Genomic DNA, 23353 nt, shown 5'->3' on the forward strand with positions numbered 1-23353 from the left:
ATTTTTAATAACTCTGATTTCAGAGCATCAGTCATCATGGCCAGTACGGATTGACTTGATGCACCCGCTGAGGCTGGGTACTTTCTTTTGGACTTGGCTTTTATTAAGCAGAACTCTGTAAAACCAATCTTGCCACATTTTCTTTGTATTAGTTTCGGAACAGAGTTAGACCGAAAGGGATTCAAAGTAAACAAAGGACAAGAAAGTGAATTTAAGGATAAGTGTCCCTTTCGGGGAGGAAATAAGGTCTTATCTAGGGTGTATGCAGACTTCAATAGACATGGCATGCTTCTTGGACTGGATACCCGATTTGCACAACTATCCAACTTCTCATAAACCCATTGCGACCCATGTTTTTAAAATTGAGAAACCTTGCCAGGACTCTTTCAAATACCAATGGCGGTGAGGGGTTTCTTCTTTTCGATCAACGGCGCCATTTGCGGGTTTTCGCCAATCGACCTCTCTCATTTCTCTTCTCACCGTCGCCTTATAGTGCTCTTTACGAGTTTTCACTGACAAGACTCTCTCATTTTTAATTTCTCTGCTCACCATTGACTTATGGTGCCCGTAGGTTTTTACCAATAATACTCTCTCATTTTATTTCTCTCATCTTGATTGTATCGGATCCAAACAGTTGCGTTCTCCAATTTTGAAAACCTTTCGCCGATTGATCGGAAGGACTTGAACATGGTTTGGGTAAAAAGAGTTGTATCGAATTACAACTTTGGAATCGTTCAGATAGGATCATCGCCGAACCATTATAACATCTGCCCCAGTTTCACTTTTGGGGGAAAATTGATTTTTGGTTTGGTATGACTGAACCCCAGGAGAGAGGCTGCCTACGTATCCTTTCGGAATCAAGTCGAACATAGTTCAGGGAACTTTGTTTTTGATTATCTTTTGTTTTTCTTCTATTTTGTTTTCTCTTTCTTTGCCTTTCCTTTTTTTTTCTTTTTCGTCTTTTTTATCGTTTCTTACCCCTTTTTGTATCTTTCTTTTCCTTTCTTTTTCATTTCTTTTTCTTTTGCCCTTTTCTTCCCCTTTTTTCTGTATTTTTCTTTTCCTTCTCTTTTATTTTTTTTTATTTTTCATTTCATTTTTCAATAACACTTTCAGGTTCCAAAGAGGGTAATCAAGGAAGAGTGACCGGCTCAAAAGGTTTACAAAGGGTTGAGTATTTGGATAGTGAGAAAGAAAAACTTCTTCTTCCCAACCGGAGAACATTAATTCTATATAGAGGATCCAACATAGTACCTTTTTACTGCATTTGTATTGACAGTTGTTTCAGAGACATTTCCTTCGATGTGTCGCAAGTACAACGCACTCTTTCGGCAGTACTCTTGTTACCATGTATGAACCTTTCCAATCTGGAACCAATTTTCCTTCAGCTGTTCCAACTCTTTGTTTTATTTCCTTAAGCTAATCTTCAGTGCGATCTAATTCTTGATTCATTATTTCGAGGTCTAACAGTGTTTTAGAATCCGGGTATGAAGTCCGCAAGCATGTCATGTTATTGAAATCTGCATTTAACATAACTAAAAAGAGAATGAGAAAAATGACAAGATTAAGAAAAAAGACATTCCTGGACAATGAAATATTAATTTCATTTGATTTGTTCAATTTTTTTTTATTTTTTTCAATTTTAGAAGATAGAAAGGTTTATATCAGAAAGTAAGACAATAAAGTAAAATATCTGAATCACACCCTGAGATAATTCGGACGGAGAAAGGATAGCAAGACTGACTACCGAGACTCCCGTATGATGGGGAACTTTCAGGCTTGGCTACCGTTTTTTTTGCTTTTCTTCTGTCTTGGCAATGGCTGAAATGGCCTTTAGTGGTGGATCAAATTCCTCAGCTTCACAAATCATTCCGACTATTGGCCCGATATTGTGGGTAGGCAACATATTGTTCGTCACATCAGAAGCTTCTTCATCCCGAAAAATGATTCTTTCAGTTTCAATCAGATCTTCAACTGCCCTTTTGAGGGTCCAACAGTCCTCTATACTATGTCTCACTGCTCCAGAGTGGTATTCACATATAGCATCAACTCGGTACGAGGGGGACTCGGGGTTCGGCCGGTTTGGGGCCACTGGCTACAATAGATTTAGCCTGATTAGCTTTTGGAACAAGCTTGAATACGATTCACCAATAGGGGTGAACTGATTCTTTCTGAAAGGCTCTCTTGGGCGAGGACTGCATTAGGGAACATTTGGTTGAGGATTATATGAAGCTTGGTAAGGATGAGCATTTCTGGGAGGTAGAGCTCGGTTTTGTGTATAATGTTGTGGTTGGGTGTAAGATTGCGTGCTTATCACTGCATAGGGAGGTGGTGCCACGGCATAAGCATCAATTTGAAGGGGATAATGGTGTGTTGGGACAATAGGAGGCACATATGATTGGCTAAATGACCTGCTGGCCCCCTCGAGCTTGAAACCATCATGGCTATCTCTTCACTCTCTTTTCTGTTCATCAAACCCTCCGAAATATTCTGAGCAGACTGTGATGTGGCTTTAAAAGCAGCATGACTCAAGATTCGACCTGTTTTTAAACGTTTTCAACCATTTCCCCAATTTTGATAGCCTCCGCGAACGGCTTTCCCATAGTGGACATCATGTTCTGGAAGTAGTCCGCATCTTGGGCCTGTAGAAAGACCGTGACCATTTCAATTTCATCCATTGGAGGTTTTACCCTGGCAGCTTGCTCATTCCATTTGACAGCATATTCGCGAAAGGTTTTTCGGTTTTCTTTTTCAAATTAGACAAGGAGTTTCTGTCGGGAGCGATGTCCACATTATATTGGAACTGGCGGACAAAATCTTGAGCCATATCGTCCCACACATGCCAATGAGTAATTTCTTGATCTGTATACCACTCAAAAGCGATTCTAGTGAGGCTTTCCCCAAAATAGTCCATTAGCAGCTCCTCTTTTCTACCAGCACCCCTCAACTAGTTACAGTATCATTTCAGATAAGCGACCGGGTCTCCGTGTCCGTTGTACTTTTCAAATTTTAGCATCTTGAAGCCAGCTGACAAGTGGAGATGGGGAAACATACAGAGGTCAGAGTATGAGACACTCTTTTAGCCGCTTAGACCTTGCATGTTTTTCAGGATTTGTTCTAGGCTCTTCATCTTCCGAGCCATTTCTTCTTGCTCGGGATTTTTAACAACCTTTTCTTGCTCCCCCGAGAGATCATATTGCTGAGGTTGAGTGAAAGAGTATGAGGTCACATATGTTATTTCTGATTGAAGCTGTGGACCTTGAAAGATGAACATCGAAGGCTCAACATACGGCCATGGTAAAGTTGGTTGTGTTTTGGTGCAGACTGGCGCTGTAGAGAACTATATTGGAGGTGCCCTTGAAGCCGGTGCCTGGGGGCGAACCACATAAGGCATGCCAGGATCATTGGAGGGCATTGGAGGGTGCCCGCATGGGATGAGCGGGTTGGGCACAAGGGCGTTGGTAACCTCACTTGACCTGGGGATCAACTCAGGGAACCTAGGGATTACACTTGGCGGTTCACTACCATCAGTCCAGGCATCCCACATTTCCAATATGCGGAGATGCAACATCTTATTCTCTTCAGCAGCTGCTGATTCTAGCTGCAGAATAGCCGATGTCGAGCTATCTTTAGGACCGATCATTTGGAGATTGCTTGTAGAGGCCATCTATGCATTTGGATCTTGTGAAGGAGGGGAGGCTAGACTACCAACAAAACCAACCACCAAAACCTGGCTAATTTGCACACCCAACAACCTTGTTAGTTTTGAAACATTTAACATATAGGAAATCGCACGTTGGGATGCAATGCACCTAACAGTTAAACGCTTCTACCATGTGTTTGAACGATTGCATGTTTCATCCCGGCTTAACTAACTCTTTCAGTATGTACCTCTTTTATTTCTGCCTCTCTTTAATCACTCTTAATTTTTTCATTTTGTTTCTGTTGCTCTTTTATTTTTTGCACTCTCTTTTTCTCTTTTGTTTGTCACTCTTTTATTTTTTTTATTTTTTTTGTCGCTCTCTCGTTTTTTTTCTTCTTTTTTTCGCTCTCTTTTTTTCAATTTATTTTTTACTCAACTGATTTTATGGCTATGATCTAATCTGATAGAGATTGTCTACGTACCATGGCGCCGCATGAATCAGATCTTGCGTAGTTCGGGAAGATCGGGAATGGAATAAGTAAACTAACCTTTTTTTACTTTTTATAAACTAAGACCATGAAAGCTTTAAGGCAAAGGAAAAATATTTTTGATTTTTTGAAATTTTTTTCCTGATGAGTTTTTCTTTCTTTTGGAATTTCTAAAAAATGCTTATAAAAGAAGAAAGGAAATACTTATTTCTTTTTTTTTTGGGATTTTTTATTTTGATTTTTCTTTTAATTTTGAAAGAAAGACTTCTAAAAATTCATTTTCTTTTGATTGGAACTTTGGGAATTTCAAAAGTAAAAGGAAAATATTTTTGTTTGAATTTTCATTTGTTTTCTCTTTTTCTACAGAAGAAAGAAAATATTTTTGGATTTTGGATGTTGCCTCTTAATTTTCGAAAGAGGAATTTTTTAAGAAAAATGTTTTTAATTTCTGAGCTTGTTATTTATTTACAAATGTACTTCTACAGAAAAGCAAAAATATTTTTGGACTTCAATTTTTCAACAATTCTTTTTGACATTTATGAAAGAAAAACTTTTAAACAAGGAAAGATTTTTTTAAAATTCTTTTTTTTCTGAATTTTTTTGATTTTTTTTTTGAAAAAATAAATATTTCAAAATAAAGGAAACTCGTATTTTGGATTTTGATTTTATTGATTTTTCTTTTTATTTCTTTTTTTTGTGAGTTTTAAAAACTTTTTTTTTTTTGAATTTTTTAAATAAAGCTTTCTAAAAAGGAACTAAAGGAAAATATTTTTGGATTTTTGAAAATTGGGGTCGGAACTGATGAGGTTTGCCTACGTATCTCACATTCGGTGAGAATCAGACCCGCGTAGTTCGGTTAGTTTTGACGGAACAGGGGAAACATGGCACTTGAAAATTTTGGCTCATTTTGAAATGACTTTTTTTTTCCAGAGTTTCAGAATTTTCTAAATACCTACCTCTCACTCTTATTTTTGATTTTTGATTTTTGATTTTTTTCTTTTTTTTTCTTTTTTGATTTTCTTTCCCTATTCTAAAACCCGGTCAACACGCAAGCCGAAACAAACAGATGTGCAAGTAGCACGTAAGATGCATCAGGATGATCTTTTTAATTTAGGTACACATGCCCGAGACGTACCCAATCCCTGTGTTGAGTCCCCAAAGTCAAATGCACGTGATGTAAACAAACGTTCCTACTAGGGATCCGGCATGAGGCTGTGTTATTCTAGGTTTAAAAACCTAGGTATATTGTTCTAGACCTGGCTTACCCGAGCGGACAGCTCGAGCCGGGAGGGGGGGACAACATACCGGGAATACAGAAGTTTCACCGACTTTGCAACTTGTCCGAACCTCGTTCTAAAATTGGGATATGACTAACAGAAAAGAAGTCACACGAAGTGCACACATCCCAGATGATTTAGAAGACTTAGGGAGAAGAGGGTTTCGTAACAATTTTATGTACAATTCAAGCAATATCAAAGAGGTAAAAAGCAACATTTAGCACATTAGATTCAAATACGTAAAAATCAGATAATAAATAAAAGCCAACTATAATAATTATTCCAAGCTCGAATTCTGAACCCTGAACCAGAGATTCTGGGTTCTTTTCCCCAGCAGAGTCGCCAGAGCTGTCACACCTCCTTTTTACACACCCCGAGGGTATATAAGAGAGTTTTTCAAATTAAAGTGACATTATTCGAAATGGGATTATTTAATTTAATTTTTGCAGAGTCGCCACTTGGAATAGTTTATTTGGTGTCCCAAGTCACCGATTTATTTTAAAATCTCAAATCGAGGAAATCGACTTTATTTAAAAGTCTGCGAAACCAGAAATTCTAGATAAGGTATTCTGTTAACCCGAGAGAAGGTGGTAGGCATTCCCGGGTTCCGTGGTTTTAGCATGGTCGCTTTAACTATTAATAATTGGCCTAATTATCTGATTAGTACATGTTTTAATCCTATTGTGTATTTTTAACTTTATGAACGTTTTTAATTATTTTAAATTGCTTTTAGGCTTTATGGAATTATTGTTTGAACAAGTTACGATTGTCGTACACTTGCCGTTTTGGAACACACCTCGAACCACGCTACATGAAATGCACCCGCGATTCGTGATATGTTTATTTTATTATTGTTCGAAGTTGTTATGATCAGGTCACATGAAATGCACATCCGAATTTGGGAATTATATATCACAACTATGTCACGGGAACCGTACCCATAGCCATGATGATTTATTAATCGCGCCTAAAGCAAGCTACGATGTTCATGATTGGATTGTTTCTTCCTAAAACTACTTTGAGATTATTGTAAGGTCATGATTTATGAATATGGAATTATTATTGAAGAAATATATGATTTGAGTTATTATCGACCTATTCACCTATGTCGGTATCAAATTTGTTATTGACTTAACATCCTTTAATTTGGATCCAAGCTATTACATCGTTCTCTCTCCATTTTGAATACATCTTCATATCTTTCCCTATAAACTACAATCTATTTGAAGAAACTCATTCTGTCTCTCACGAATTCTATTTTTTGATGCTCTTCCTTCATTTTTTGATCATATCTTTCAAGTTGGTAGATAATCAAAATATAATATACAAATCAAAAGGAAATATGGTGAAAGAAAAATAATGGAAACATTGGTTAAGAAAAGAATGAACCTTTTATAGATGAAGACCTTATTCAATACATATGGAGTAAAAAACCTTCAAATTTAATGTGCAAACGAACCACAATCAGAGGCAACGAGCGGAAACCTTTCGAACCGAACTCGACTTCGATCTCTTCGGGCTAGTATTTTGGGCTATCTTTTAAATTGAGTTTGAAGCTTTTGGATTTGATTTTTGGTGTGATTTAGCTCCTATTTTTGAGGTATTTGTTTTGTCTTAAACAAGGTAATGAATGGCTATATTTTTTTTTTAAAGAAATAGGAAGAAAGAATGAAACTAGTAGAAATTCTCTTTAGCATAGAAGAAGAAAATTTGTTTTCTCTCAATTTCCTCCCCTCTTCGCTCTCCTTTTTTCCCAAATATTTTTCTTCTATTTATAGGAAGATTTTCGAAAATTTTCAGATTTGTTTTCTAATTATTTTTCATTTTTTTATTTAAAAGAAATCCCACTTACATTTTGCTTTTCTTTTTTTATAAAAGGAATTCTCACCTTTCTTTACTTTTATTTTTTAAATTCCAACTTTAATTACTTTTATCTTATTTAAAATCTAACTTTTTTTACTTTTCTTTTTTTATTTTTCCACTTGTTTTACTTTTCTTTAAAATAAATCCACTTTCTTTTACTTTTCTTTTAAAAAAAAGTTCTACTTTCTTTTACTTTTTTTTTTAATTTTCAGCCATCTTTACTTTTATTTTTAATTCCCACTTTCTTTTACTTTTTATTTTTTAAATTTCCACAAACTTTACTTTTATTTTTTTAATTTTCCACTTTTTTTACTTTTTAAAAAAGAATTCTACCTACTTTTACTTTTATTTTTTTTAATGCCCTACCTCCCTTTTTTCTTATTTATTTAATCTCTTCGGAAATAAAAAAAATAATATTTTCAGTTTTTTTATTATTAAAAATAAAAATAAAAATAAAATAATATTAATAGTAATAATTCACCTTTTAAAATTTATATTTTTACCCTATAATAAAAAGTGTAACAAAGCTAAAAATTATAGGTTAAAACCCCTAAACTATTTACATAGAAAAAGTGACAAAAATTAAATATTGTCAAAAATTAGGTGCTCACATGATCTACCGAAATTCCAAATCTTAGTCCCAAATAAACAGGCAAAGGGGATCTACCGGGATATCGCTCATAGTCCCAAAGTAAACACACAGCAGCAACACGAAGAATATTCAATTCAATCCAATTTCATACCAAGGTAAAACGGGAATTCTAACCTAGCATTCTGCACAAAATTCAAATAAGGCAGTTTGAATAAGTAAATCAATTAAGTCACTTAAACATGCTTTCCTAAGCTAACAGTAGGCTTAAATTGCAAGTAGTATAAATAGGGAAGAAAACACAGTTATAGTTACTTAATGAAAATAGGATTTCCAACAATTAGCACATGTACGCACTCATCACCTTACGTACAAGGCATTTCATATATCAACAATATCAAATACTAAGGGGAGTTTCCCCTACACAAGGTTAGGCAAGCCACTTACCTCGAACCAACTCAATCAACTCGAAATCACGTTCTTGCCACGAGTACCCGACTCCAAATGGCCCAAATCTATTCAATGTAATTACATAATGTATATATAACTTCAAGTAACTAATTCTACTAATTAATTCGAACCTAACACACAAAATTAAGAAAATTTCCCAAAAAGTCCCTCGGGCCCACGTCTTGGAATTGGATAGAATTCACAAAACTAGAATCCTCACACTCTCACGATTTCATGCATACCAATTACATCAAAATCAGACCACAAACAACCCCTCAAATCCCCAAATCCAAGTCTCCAATTTCAAACCCTAAACCCCCAAATTTAACCCTTATTTTCCATAAATTTCTTGCCAAATCAGTAGAAAAATACCATAATAACGAGTTTAGGTTCCAATAATCTTACCTTCTTGAAGCTCCATTGAATCCTCTATTAAAAACCTCCCAATAGCACAAATTCTCGGATAAAATGGTGATAGAATAGGCTAAAATCGTGACAGAAACCTTATATAGGTACTGGCCCAGGGTTTCTGCACCTGCGGCCATTTACTCGCACCTGCGGTCCCAGGTGCGCATCTGCGAGAAATTCACTTAAAACACCAAGCTGCACCTGCGCTTCTTCTACCGCACCTATGGTCTCGCAGGTGCGCTCCAGCTCTCGCACCTGCGACTTAAGAACTCCAAACGCCCAGCCGTATCTGCGGCTTCATCGCTTCTGCGGGCCCGCACCTGCGGTCCCATGCACGCATGTGCGGTTATGACAGATCCAGCCAACTTCAGATTTTTTCTAAGTCCAATTCAACTTCTGTTAACCACCAGAAACTCACTCGAGGCTCCTGGGACCTCAACCAAATATGCTAACCAATCCAAAAACATCATACGAACTTATTCCCACCCTCGAATCACATCAAACAACGTTAAAACCACAAATCACTCTCCAATCCAAGCCTAAGGATTCCCAAAACTTCAAAATTTCACTTTCTATCAAAAAGTCTGTCAAACCTCGTCCTAATGACCGAAAATTTTCCACACACGTCTCAAATTACACAACAGACCTACTCCAACTTCCGGAATTCCATCCCGACCCCGATATAAAAATCTCTCTATCAAACCGAAAACTTCAAAAATTTGACTTTCGGCATTTCAAGCCTAATTAAATTACGGACCTTCAAAACACAATCCGAACACGCCCCTAAGCCTGAAATCTCCCAACGGAGCTAATGAAACCAACGGAATTCCATTCCGAGACCGTCTTCACACGGCTCCGACTACGGTCCGACTTCTAAAGCTTAACTCTCATTTAGGGACTAAGTGTCCCAAAATACTCCGAAAACCAAAACGAATCTTCCCGATAACTCACAATAGCAAAAGTAAATATGGGGAATGCAGTTAATAGGGGATCGAGGCGTAAATTCTTAAAATGACCGGCCGGGTTGTTACATCCTCCCCCTTTTAAAACATTCGTTCGTCCTCGAACGAGCATAGAGACATACTTGAAGTAGTGAAAAGATGAGGGTAACGGCTGCGCATATCCTACTCGGTCTCCCAAGTTACCTACTCGACCGACTGACCCCGCCACTGAACCTTCACTGATGCAATGTTCTTTGACCTCAACTTTCTAATCTGTCTGTCTAATATTGCCATCGGTTCCTCAACATAAGATAGATCCTTGTCCAACAGGGCTTAGCTGAAATCCAACACATGCGACGGATCATCATGATACCTCCGGAGCATCGAAACATGAAATACCGGATGAACTCCTGCCAATCTGGGAGGTAAGGCAAGCTCATAAGCAACCTCCCCAACACGCCTCAATATCTCAAAAGGACCAATAAACCTCGGACTCAATTTTCCTTTCTTCCCAAATCTCATAACGCCCTTCATAGGCGAAACCCAAAGCAAGACCCACTCACCAACCATGTAGAAAACATCACAAACCTTCCGGTCCACATAATTCTTCTGTCTGGATTGGGATGTGCGAAGTCTATCTTGAATCACCTTAACCTTCTCCAAGGCGTCCTGAACCAAGTCTGTGCCCAATAATCTAGTCTCACCCAGCTCAAACCAACCCACTGGGGATCTACACCGCTACCATACAAAGCCTCATATGGTGCCATCTGAATGCTGGATTGATAACTGTAGTTGTAGGCAAACTCTGCCAATGGCAAGAACTGATCCCAAGAACCTTCAAACTCCATCACACACGCACAGAGCATATCCTTAATAATCTGAATAGTGCGTTCGGACTGTCCGTCCGCCTGGGGTGAAATGCTATACTCAACTCCACCCGAGTACCCAACTCATGTTGTGCGGCCTTTCAGAACTATGATGTGAACTGAGTACCTCTATCTGAAATGATGGAAACTGGAATACCATGCAGACGAACAATCTCCCGGATATAAATCTCCTCCAACCGTTCCGAAGAATAGGTAGTACACACAGGAATAAAATGCGCAGACTTGGTCAGTCGATCCACAATCACCCAAATGGCATCGAACTTCCTCAAAGTCCGTGGGAGTCCAACTACGAAGTCCATGGTGATCCTCTCCCACGTCCACTCCGGAATCTCTATCTGCTGAAGCAACCCACCCGGTCTTTGGTGCTCGTACTTCACCTGCTGACAATAGAGGCACCAGGCTACAAACCCAACTATGTCTTTATTCATCCGCCTCCACCAATAATGATGTCTCAAATCCTAGTACATCTTCGTGGCACCTGGGTGGATGGAGTACCGCGAACTATGGGCCTTCTCTAAAATCAACTCCTGAAGCATATCAACATTGGGTACACATACCCGACCCTCCATCCTCAATACCCCGTCATCACTAATAGTCACATCTCTGGCATCACCGTGTAGAACCATGTCCTTGAGGACAAGCAAATGTGGGGCATCACACTGACGCTCTCTGATACGATCAAATAAGGAAGACCAAGAAATCACGCAAACTAGAACCCGACTGGGCTCCTAAAGATCCAATCTGAAAAACTGGCTGGCTAAGGCTTGAACATCTATCGCCATGGGCCTCTCCACTGCTGGTAAATAAGACAAACTCCCCAAACTCTTCGCCCGATGACTCAAAGCATCGGCCACCACATTGGCCTTGCTCGGGTGATACAAAATAGTGATATCATAGTCCTTCAGCAGCTCTAACCACCTCCTCTGGCGTAAATTAAGGTCCTTCTGCTTGAACAGGTGTTGCAAACTCCGATGTTCAGTATAAATCTCACAAGGCACACCGTACAAATAATGACCCTAGATCTTCAAGGCGTGAACAATAGCAGCTAACTCGAAATTATGGACAAGATAATTCTTCTCATGTACCTTTAACTGTTTGGATGCGTAGGCAATCACCCTACCATCCTACATCAATACTGCTCCAAGGCCAATCCTCGAGGCATCACAATAAACAGTATAAGATCCCGAACCTGTAGGCAATATCAAAACTGGGGCTGTAGTCAAAGCTATCTTAAGCCTCTAAAAGCTCTCCTCACACTCTTCCGCCCACTGGAACAGAGCACCCTTCTGGGTTAGTCTGGTCATAGGTGCTGCAATGGATGAAAATCCCTCAACAAATCGACGGTAATAACCCGCCAAGCCAAGAAAACTACGGATCTCTATAGTTGAGCATGGTCTGGGCCAACTCTGCGCTGCTTCCACTTTCTTCGGATCCACCTTTATACCCTCACTCGACACCACGTGACCCAAAAATGCCACGGAATCCAACCAAAACTTACATTTCGAGAACTTTGCATATAACTTCTTTTATCTCAAAGTCTAAAGCACTATCCTCAGGTGCTGCTCATGATCTTCCCGACATCAAGAGTATACCAGAATATCATCAATAAAGACAATGACGAACGATTTAAGATATGGTCGGAACACACTGTGTATCAAATGCATGAAGGCTGTTAGGGCATTGGTCGGCCCAAATGACATAACAAGGAACTCGTAATGACCATACCCAGTCCTGAAAGTAGTCTTCGGGATATCTGGCTCCCGAATCTTCAACTCATGGTAACCTGAATGCAAGTCAATCTTAGAAAACACCCGTGCACCCTGTAGATGGTCAAATAAATCATCGATACGAGGCAAAGGATAATGGTTCTTCACTGTAACTTTGTTCAACTGGCGATAATCAATGCACATACGCATAGAACCATCCTTTTTCTTCACAAACAAGATAGGAGCACCCCATGGTGATACACTGGGCCGAATAAAACCTTTATCAAGCAATTCATGTAATTGATCCTTCAACTCCTTCAACTCAGGAGGGGACATACGATACGGAGGAATAGAAATGGGTTGGGTGCCCGGCAACAGATCATTGCCAAAATCAATATCTCTATCGGGCGGCATGCCCGAAAGATCAGCTGGAAACATATCAGAGAAATCCCGTACTATTGGGACTGAATCAACTGTAGGGGTATCAACACTGACATCTCTCACATAAGCCAAATAGGCATCACACCCCTTCTCAACCATTCGCTTAGCCTTAAGGAAAGAAATAATTCTTCTGGGAGTGTGATCTAAAGTACCCCTCCACTCAACTCGCGGTACACCTGGCATAGCCAACATCACGATTTTGGCGTGACAATCAAGAATAGCATAATGGGGAGACAACCAATCCATACCCAAGATAACATCATAATCAACCATGTTGAGCAACAATAAATCGGCTCTAGTCTCAAACCCACTAAGAGCAATCAAACACGACCGATAAACGCAGTCCACCACAAGAGAATCTCCCACAGGAGTAGAAACATAAATAGGGGAGCTCAAAGAATCCCGAGATATGCCAAAATGCAAGGCAAAATAAGAGGACACATAAGAATAAGTGGAGCCTGGATCGAATAAAACCGATGAATCTCTATGATAAACTTGGACAATACTAGTGATGACAGAATCGGAGGCAACAGCCCCGGTACGGGTAGGAAGAGCATAGTATCTGTCCTGGCCTCCCCTTCTAGGGCGATCTCTACCTCCCCGACCTACACCTCTAGTTGGCTGAGCAGGTGGGGTAGAACCTGGTGCTGTGATCATAGCCTGGGAACTCTTCGGGGCACGCTGTGGCTGAGAAGTCTGTGAAGGTGCACCCCTCCTAAGTATGGGGCAATCCCTCACCATATGGTATGTGTCACCACACTCAAAACAAGCTCTGGGAGCACGTGGCGGCTGTGACTAGCTCGGGACAGGTCTGCTGGACTGACCACTAAAAGCACCCCACGCAGGAGGCGCACTAGATACTAGAGGTGCATAATAAGGCTCCTGAGGTCTAGGAGGAGCTGAAATACCACTGACTGCTGGAAGAGCTGAATGAATGGGGCGAATCATATAATCCCTACCATGATGAACTGCAGCTGAGGCACGAGCACCTGAATAATGGCTTGACTCTCGACACCTCTTGTCCTCTCTCTCCTCTCTGTCCTGAGCATGCATACCCTCTACTCTCCTAGAAATTCTCACCACCTACTGATAAGAAATATCCATATCCAACTCCCGAGCCATGCTAGACCTGATGCTGGGAATGAGTCCCTCAATAAACCACCGAACTCTCTCACGAACTGTAGAAACCAAGGCTAATGCATGCCTAGCCAAGTCAGTGCAACAGACAGCATACTCCAAAACAGTCATAGCACTCTAGCGCAAATGCTCAAACTCTGCGCGCCATGCGTCCCTGAGGCTCTGAGGTACAAACTCTCTCAAGAACATATATAAAAATTGTGTCCAAGTAAGGGAAGCTGCCTCAGTTGGACTGTCCAACTCAATAGTACCCCACCACTGATAGGCTGCTCCTCGAAGCTGGAAAGCAGTGAAAGAAACCCCGCTCGATCCTGATATACCCATAGTACGAAGGATACGGTGGTACTCCTCCAGAAATCCCAAGGCATCATCTGATGCTAGTCCACTGAATACGGAGGATCATACTTCTTGAACCTCTCAAGTCTCTGCTGCTCATCCTTTGAAGCAGCTGCCCCGTCCTTTGGCTGAACTGGCACTGCAGGCTGTACAACAATAATCTCTGGGACCTGATCAACATGCACTCGATGCTTAGGAGTGTGGGCGGCGGGAGTCTGTGCTCCTCCCCCGACCTGAGATGTGGCTGCAGCAAGGGGAAGCAACCCTGCTTGAGCTAGAGTGGTGTACATGCTCATGAACTACGCAAGAGTCTCCTGTAGCGCTGGAGTAGTAGTAGGTGTATTAGGTGTCTGGGCTTCGGCGGGAGCTGTTGATGGCTCTTCGATGGCAGCTCGCGCGGGTGCTCTGGCTGTACTGCGTGTGCTTCCTCGGCCGCTAGCCCGGCCCGACCTTTGACGGCTCCAGTAGGGGGTGCGGGTGCCTGATCATCTCTGGTAGCACGTATCCTCATCATCTGTGAGAGAATAGAAGACAGAAGTTTAGAATTGTGATATCAAAAATCCCGCACGACAAGGAAATCAAATGAAGTGGAATTTTTCCTAACAGTTACATAACCTCTCGTAGATAAGTACAGACGTCTCTATATGAATCCACGAGACTCTAATAAACTGGCTTGTGATTCATGACTCCTACAAACCTAGAGCTCTGACAATAACTTGTTACGACCCCAGTTCGCCCTCCATGAAGTGTCGTGACGACACCTAGTCTCTACGATTAGGTAAGCATAACCAATTGCTGAAAAGAAAATGAATGATAAAACTAACCAAAACAGCGAATAAAACATAATAAAATGTTTAAGATGTCGTTTGACATATACAAATATAAACTCTCAAACTGAAATAACTCCCAAAACCTGGAATCTCAAGAAATCACAAGCTATAGATACTACATAGTGTTCTAACTCCAGAGTGTCTAAATCAAAAGAAATATAGAAGGGCTATAACTTCAAGAGAGAATGGATAGAGACTCCGAGGTCTGCGGACGCGGCAAAGATACCTTGAAGTCTTCGTACAACATCAAGCACTTCTTAGCTAATTGCAGGGCTGATAAGAAGTACCTCGATTTGCACACAAAACATGTGCAGAACAGTAGCATGAGTACACCACAACGGTACCCAGTAAGTGCCAAGCCTAACCTCGCTCGAGTCCGACTGAGGCAACTTCAGGCCCACTGGTAATTAATAAATAAGGCAGGAAAATATACAGTATAATAATAGACTAGAGTTTAACAAAAGGAAACACAGAGAGAAAATCACAGAAAGAACGTAACTCCACACAGATATAGCAACCTTGGATCTACTAGGATACCGTCCTATAGTTCCCAAATATAAATATCCAGTGGATCTCCCGGGTGTCGTCCCGTAGTCCAGTTCGTAGTGCACAGGGGATCTATCGGAATATCAATCAGTAGTCACAAATGTAAATACCCAGTACTGGAGGAATCTACCAAGTGCAGTCTCGTAGTTCCAATATAAATGTGCAGGGGGATCTACCGGAATACCAAACCTTATTCCCAAATAAACAGGCAAGGGGGATCTACCCTAGATCACCCGTAGTCCTAAAGTAAACACACATCACCAACACGAAGAATATTCAATTCAATCCAATTTCATACCAAGGTAAAACAGGAATTCTAACCTAGCATGCTGCACAGAATTCAAATAAGGCAGTTTGAATAAGTAAAGTAATTAATTCACTTAGACATGCTTCCCTAAGCTAACAGTACGCTTAAATTGCAAGTAGTATAAATAGAGAAGAAAACACAGTTATAGTTACTTAATGAAAATAGGATTTCCAACAATTAGCACATGTACGCACTTGTCACCTCACGTACAAGGCATTTTGTATATCAACAATACCAAATCCTAAGTGGAGTTTCCCCCACACAAGGTTAGGAAAGCCACTTATCTCGAACCAGCTCAAATAACTCAAAATCACGTTCTTGCCACAAGTACCCGACTCCAAATAACCCAAATCTATTCAAAGTAATTGTGTAATGTAAATGTAACTTCAAGTAACTAATGGCACTAATTAATTCAAAGCTAACACGCGAAATTAAGAAAAATGCCCAAAAAGTCCCTCGGGCCCACGTCTCGGAACCGGATAGAATTTACAAAACTAGAATCCTAACATTCTCACGAGTTCATGCATACCAAATATTTCAAAATCGGACCACAAATAACCCCTCAAATCCCCAAATCCAAGTCTCCAATTTCAAATCCTAAACCCCTAAATTTACCCCTTATTTTCCATAAATTTCTTGCCAAATCAGTAAAAAAAATACCATAATAACGAGTTTAGGTTCCAAAAATCTTACCTCCTTGAAGCTCCCTTGAATCCTCTCTCAAAAACCTCCCAAAAACTCAAATTCTCGGATAAAATGGTGAAAGAATAGGCTAAAATCGCGACAAAAACCTTATATAGGTTCTGGCCCAGGGTTTCCGCACCTGCGGCCATTTCCTCGCACCTGCGATCCCAGGTGCGCATCTGCGAGAATTCACTTAAAGCACCAATCCGCACCAACGCTTCTTCTACCGCACCTGCGGTCTCACCTGCTCTCGCACCTGCGACTTCAGAACTCCAAATGCCCGGCCACATTTGCGGCTTCTCCATCGCTTCCGCGGGCCCGCACCTGCGGTCCCATGCACGCGGTCCAATTCAGCTTGTGTTAAGCAACCGAAACTCACCCGAGGCCCCCGGGACCTCAACCAAAAATGCCAACCAATCCTAAAATATTATACGAACTTATTCCCACACTCGAATCACATCAAACAACGTTAAAACCACAAATCACTCTCCAATCCAAGCCTAAGGATTCCCAAAACTTCCTAATTCCGCTTTCGATCAAAAAGTTTATCAAACCTCGTCCGAATGACTAGAAATTTTGCACACACATCCTAAATTACACAACGGACCTACTCCAACTTTCAGAATTCTATCTCGACCCCGATATCAAAATTTCACTATCGAACCGGAAATTTCAAAAATTCAACTTTTGGCATTTCAAGCCTAATTAAGTTACGGACCTCAAAAACACAATCCGAACACGCCCCTAAGCCCGAAATCACCCAACGGAGCTAACAAAACCAACGGAATTCCATTTCGAGACCGTCTTCACACGGCTCCGACTAAGTGTCTCAAAATACTCCGAAACCCAAAACGAATCCTCCTGGCAACTCACAATAGTAGAAACAAACACGGGGAATGCAGTTAATAGGGGATCGGGGCGTAAATTCTTAAAACGACCGGCCGGATCCTTACATATAATTATTTGAGCTATTTTCTCAGGAAATTAACTTTTCTCATAACTCAATATTTTTCAAAATTTTCAGTTTATGAGTTTTTGAAAAATTAAGTTTGAGACTCCTTAAGAAAAGTTAACTTTTTCTATAAAAACAATTGTTCTTTTTTCAAAAATTGAGTTTTGCCAACTCTCAAACAAATGCATAAAGTGCAATATACGAACAGTGAAGCTTCCTATGAAAGAGATATGTTCATCTATTATGTCTTTTTTGATAATTAGTTAGTTAATTAATCATCCGTTATGTCAGCTGTGTTTATTTTTTTTGAGCCGTTCCATGAAACAAAAAAATTGCAAGCCGAGATTTTGCGATTTCAAAAATCAAGTACTACAAAAGAATATGCTAACACGATTAATTTGTGATCGAATTGTATATTACTAGTAGTTTTTAGTGCAATTTTAAACTGTTTGAAATGTGGATTTTTCCTTTTTCAAGAATTAAACTAAGTGGTTTTTATTACAAATTTTAAATATGTTTTTTAATTAATATAATGCCAAACTTATAACCTGTAACAGTTGTAAATATACTTTTCACACAATATTTCTATATTTTATTATTAAAAAGGTAAATTAAATCTATTAGCTAATATATGTTTGCATTGAATTTCATGAAGCCAAATCACTTCTAATAAATTTTTTTTTTTATCTTCTTCCCCGAACCATCGCATAACTCTTTTTAATTTTTTTTTGGTAACTAACTATATAGTAATCACTAGGAATCAACATTACAATACCATAGCCAGTTTAACCAAAGTAGCTATTTAAAAGAAAACCATTAAAAGCCTAAGCTGAATTAGCAAACAACAATCAAATCTAGTTAATCAATCTAGAACAACATGCTATGTAACAAGTTTGGACACCATGAGATGCTCTAACATTGGACAAATAGGCAATCTCTCTAGCTATAATCTCCCAGTTCCTTAATTTCTTTTCGAATATCCTCTGGTTTCTCTCCATCCAAATGGTATAGACACATTCTGCATAGACACTTTTAAAGATGTGAGCTTGTTGAGTCCTCCCTTTTGCATTCTGGATTATCCAAGCTATATGTTGACCCCATCCAGTAGTTGGCCCTTCCTGCTTCTGTAGCCACAGGAGAATCTTGTTCCATATTGCTCTGGTGAAATCATAGTCCATAAACAGATGATTCCTACTTTCAGGTTGAGTATGGCACATGACACATTCTAAGTCAACAACTATGCTCCATTTTGCTAGTCTATCAGTAGTGAGGAGCTTGTCTTGTAGTTGCAACCACATGATGAATTTGGCCTTAGGTCATCATTCTTGTACATCACACATTTCTAGGGTACTTTAGGGTAACTAGGTAGCAGCTGCTCATAAATTTATTTGATTAGGGTGCCTGACCCCTTCCTTATCTGCACTTGCAACAAAGTCTGCCAAGCTTCCAAGATTTTCCTCATGATCCAACAAGCTTGTTGAGAAATTCTGACTGTGGTGAGAGGCTGGCCTTTGAGGTAGAACTCATGGATCCATTTGATCCAGAATTTTTCATCCTTATGAGCAAGGTCCTAATGTGTCTTAGCTAGGGCAGCTCTATTCCAGATTCTTATGTTAACGAGGTTTAGTCCTCCAAAAATTCTGGCAAACACATTTTTTCCCAAGAGACAAGGGCCTTTTTGTAATAGTTTCACTATCCGACCACACAAAACTTCTACAATAGGCATCAACCAGTTTAAGGACCTTAACTGTCATTTGAAATAGTTGATACCAATAGGACTCCAAAAAGAACAGATTGAACCAGTTGAACTCTCCCAGCATAAGGAGTTTCTTAGCTGCCTATGATGTAATTCTGGCCACTATTTTCTCTATTAGAGGTTGTCATTGAATAAAAGAGATCTTCTTAGTGGATAGGGGAACTCCCAGATACCTAATAGGTAACTCACCAGCAGGAATGCCAAGCTTCTATATAATTCTATCTCTTTCCACTTGATCAACACCTTCAATATAGATAGGGCTTTTCTGTAGATTGGCTTGTAATCCTGAAGCTTATGAGAATTGTTTAAAGGCTTGGTGAAGCGCATTAACTGATTTCAGATCACCTCTAGAAAATAACACTAAGTCATCTATAAAGCTCAGATGGGTGATCTTCATTTTGGTACATCTGGGGTGGAAGTTAAAGGCTTTTTCATCCTTAAGTTCATGTAGTTTCCTGCTCAAATATTCCATAACCATTGCAAATAGATAGGGAGAGATGGGGTCTCCATGTCTCAATCCTTTAGCAGCATCAAATGGCTTTGTAGTTTCCCCATTTACCATCACAGTATAATTAACAGTTTGTACACATTCCATTATCCAAGAGACAAATCAATCAGGGAACCCCAATTCACTCATAACCTGCTTCAAATAGGGCAATTCTACTGAATCATAGGCTTTCTGCAAATCAATATTCACCATATATTCGGGAGATGCATTTTTCCTTCCATAATCTTTGACTAATTCATGGGCCAAGATAATATTATCTGAGATCTTCCTTCCTGTAATAAAGGTTGCCTGAGCATCATAGATGATACTAGGTATAACTTCCTGAATCCTAACAGCCATAATTTTTCCTATGATCTTCATAATATGATGCAACAAGCAATTGGTCTATATTCCTTTATTGTCATAGGACTAGGATTCTTTGGAACTAAAGTGATCGTAGTACAGTTAATAGCTTTAAATATTTTCCCTATGTAAAGAATTGTAACTGCCACAGTCACCTCATCCTTCAGTATTGGCCAATCATGTTTAAAGAAATGAGAGTTGCACCCATCAATACCTAAAGCTTTGTCATCCTCCATGGCCTGTAATCCAGACCATACATCTTGGTTAGTAATATCATCACATAACTCCCTTCTTTGTTGCTGAGAGAGAGTTGGATCTTTCATCATTGTGAGTCTATTAACTATTAGGATTGAAGGGGAAGCTGTACCCACATGGGACTTATAGAAAGAAATAATTTCCTCTTGTATGGCTAGAGGATCAGTCAGTTGTGCTCCAGTAAGGGATGTAAGATGTAGTATCTACTTCTTTTGTATTCTGTCTTTAACAAAAGCTGAGAAATATTTGGTATTGGCATCCCCATATTTTATCCATTTTTCACGAGCTTTCTACCTAAGAGCACTTTCTTCCACAAGTGACCATTTCTCCAAATCAAGCAAGATCTGTTTCTCTTTTCCCAAGAGCTGGTCAGTACATTGAGCATTTGTCATCTCCTGAGTTAGCTGCAGTTCCTCTCGAGCTAGGACAATTTTTTGAGAAATACTCTTGAATTCTATGTTGTTCAGCTACTTCAACAAAGGTTTAAGTGACTTAAGCTTCAAACATATATCTTTTATAGGCCACATATCTAGTTTCTGCTCCCAACTTTGTTGCACCATAGTCAGGATATCTTGATGACTAGTCCAGACATTGAAGAATCCGAATGGGACATTGATGTTTCTAGCCTTAGTCTTGAGGGACAGGATCATAGGAGAATGATCAAAGATGAAAGGAAGTTCATACTCAATTACTACATTTCCCCATTGCAGCATCCATTCATGGTTACCAAATGCTCTATCTAGTCTGCTACAGACCCTATCAGCACCACCCTGCTTATTTGACCATATATAATACTCATCTTTCCATTGTAATTCAGACAGTAGAAGATCAGTAACATACTCGGAATAGGCTTTGATCTCTGCATAGGTAACTGGGTTCCCAAATATCCTATATTGAGGGAGGAGCATAGCATTGAAGTCGCCTATAATCAGCCAGGGAACATGAACTCCAAGTGCAACCTGTTTCAATCCTTGCCACATAGCCTCTCTATGTTCAATTGCATTAAAGCCATATATTACTGTAACTATACAATCTAAAGGCCCTTGTCTCTCCTTGACATGACAGTGTAAAAAATTGAGCATCTACCTTCAATACAGATATCTCATACAGATTTTTGTCCCATAGTAACTATATTCTCCCATTCACAGCCTTCTTGTAATTGCTTTTCAAACCCCAGCAAGGGGCATTATTATTCCAAACTTATTTAGCCTTATGTGACTTAACTTTTGTTTCAACTAGTCCAGCAAGCTTGGTGTTCTTTATTTTTAAGTAATTTCTCAACTTTGTTTTGTTTATACCTCTTATTCATACCTCTAATATTCTAGAAAAGCCAATTCATAACAAAGGTTTGGAGCTACCTCCTTTATCAGGAGGTTGTGTAAGACTCACACGGCCCCTTTTCTTTGCTAACATAGTACCAGAATATGGTACAGGACCCAGGGCAAGGAAATTTGCTAGTCCAATCTCAAGGCTGCTGTAACGATCCGGCCGTTCATTTTAAGAATTAACGCTCGATCCCCTATTAACTGTTTTTCCCATGTTTGTTTCTGCTATTTAGATTCGCCGGGATGTTTGGTTTTGAGTTTCGGAGTGTGTTGGGACACTTAATCCCAAAATGAGAGCTTAAGCTTTAGAATTTGGACCGTAGTCGGAGCAGTGTGAAGACGGCCTCGGAATAGAATTCTGTTGGTTCCGTTAGCTCCGCTAGGTGATTTCAGGCTTAGGGGCGCGTTTGGACTGTGTTTTGGAGGTCCGTAGCTTATTTAGGCTTGAAATGCCGAAAGTTGAATTTTTGAAGTTTCCGGTTCGATAGTGAGATTTGATATTGGGGTCAGAATGGGATTCTGGAAGTTGGAGTAGCTCTGTAGTGTTAAATGTGACATGCTTGCTAGATTTTAGATTATTCGGACGAGGTTTGATAGACTTTTTGATCGAAAGCGTAATTTGAGAGTTTTTAGAGTTCTTAGGCTTGAATCCGTTGTTTAATTGATGTTCTGATCTTGTTTTGAGCGTTTTGAAGATTGGAACAAGTTTCAATGATGTTTTAGAATTGGTTGGCATGTTTGGTTGAGGTTCCGGGGGCCTCGGGTGTGTTTTGGATGCTCAACGGGTCATTTTTTGAACTTAGAAATTGCAAAAAAATGTTGCAGCAGTCAGTTCTAGTTTCCTTCTTCGAGTTCGCGAGTGTGGTCTCGCTTTCGAGAAGAGGATCTGGGGCTGGTGAGAAATTAATGCTTCGTGTTCGCGAAGCTGGGAGGTCTTATACCTATGCGTTCGCGATGGTGTTCCCGCGTTCGCGTAGGAAGAGGAGATTGTGCACCGCGTTTGCGACTAGGGCATCGTGTTCGCGATGAAGGAAAGCTGGACCAAGCGAAGTTGTGCTTTGTGAATGTTAGGTTCCATCCGCGTTAGCGAAGAAGGTTATACCTGGGCAGAATGTTTAAGTTCAAAAGGTTTAGCCATTTTTGTGAATCTAGAGCTTGGGAGCTCGGATTTGAGCGAGGTTTAGTGGAATTTTTAGAAATATCGATTGGGTAACTATTCTTAACTCCTTTTTGCTTGTAACCCATTAATCTAAACATGAATTCATTATTTAATTTTGGAATTTGTATGAAAATTGGGGGAAAGTTCTTAGACCAAAAATTTGAGTTTTAATAGGGGATTTGACATTGGATTTGGATAATTTTTGTATGGTTAGACTCGTGAGAGTATGAGAATTCTTAAAATGTAAATTTTACCCAATTCCGAGACATGAGCCTGAGGGGCATTTTGGTCATTTTACCTAATTTCGCATATTAGCTTAGAATTTGTTTGTAGAATCAGTTACTTGAAGTGTTATTTACATTATGCAATTGAATTGAATAGATTTGGGCCATTTGGAGTCGAGTACTCTTGGCAAAAACGTGATTTTGGGTTGATTTTGAACCGGTTCGAGGTAAGTGGCTTGCCTAACCTTGTGTGGGGGAAACTCCCATTAGGATTTGGTATTATTGATATTTGAAATGTC

The 23353-nt window shown here is 39.7% G+C and overlaps 2 protein-coding genes across 2 annotated transcripts; both read right to left on the reverse strand.

Moving 5' to 3' along the window:
- Positions 1-20105: 20105 nt before the first annotated feature.
- LOC142181774 (uncharacterized) lies at positions 20106-20611 on the reverse strand. Its single transcript, XM_075255292.1, has 2 exons — positions 20554-20611; positions 20106-20452 (listed from the first exon to the last, which is right to left on the reverse strand). The coding sequence occupies exons 1-2, from the start codon at positions 20609-20611 to the stop codon at positions 20106-20108; spliced, it is 405 nt and encodes a 134-aa protein (XP_075111393.1).
- Positions 20612-20636: 25 nt separating this feature from the next.
- On the reverse strand, positions 20637-21428 carry LOC142181775 (uncharacterized). The gene is made up of 2 exons (XM_075255293.1): positions 20904-21428; positions 20637-20813 (listed from the first exon to the last, which is right to left on the reverse strand). Exons 1-2 carry the CDS (start codon positions 21426-21428, stop codon positions 20637-20639), a joined length of 702 nt encoding a protein of 233 aa, XP_075111394.1.
- Between the last annotated feature and the right edge of the window lie 1925 nt (positions 21429-23353).

This window comes from Nicotiana tabacum, chromosome 6 (genome assembly GCF_000715075.1).
Source record: "Nicotiana tabacum cultivar K326 chromosome 6, ASM71507v2, whole genome shotgun sequence".
NCBI classification, from domain to species: Eukaryota; Viridiplantae; Streptophyta; class Magnoliopsida; order Solanales; family Solanaceae; genus Nicotiana; species Nicotiana tabacum.

Excerpts from the sequence above, each read along its gene's own strand:
- LOC142181774 (XM_075255292.1), bottom strand. The coding sequence starts at position 20,611 with ATGGGGATGCCAATACCAAATATTTCTCAGCTTTTGTTAAAGACAGAA. Across the intron at positions 20,453-20,553 it reads AAAGACAGAATACAAAAGAA|CTTCCCCTTCAATCCTAATA; the intron begins GTAGATACTACA and ends ATGTGGGTACAG.
- LOC142181775 (XM_075255293.1), bottom strand. The coding sequence starts at position 21,428 with ATGCTCAATTTTTTACACTGTCATGTCAAGGAGAGACAAGGGCCTTTA. Across the intron at positions 20,814-20,903 it reads ATCAAGATATCCTGACTATG|CTGAACAACATAGAATTCAA; the intron begins GTGCAACAAAGT and ends TTGTTGAAGTAG.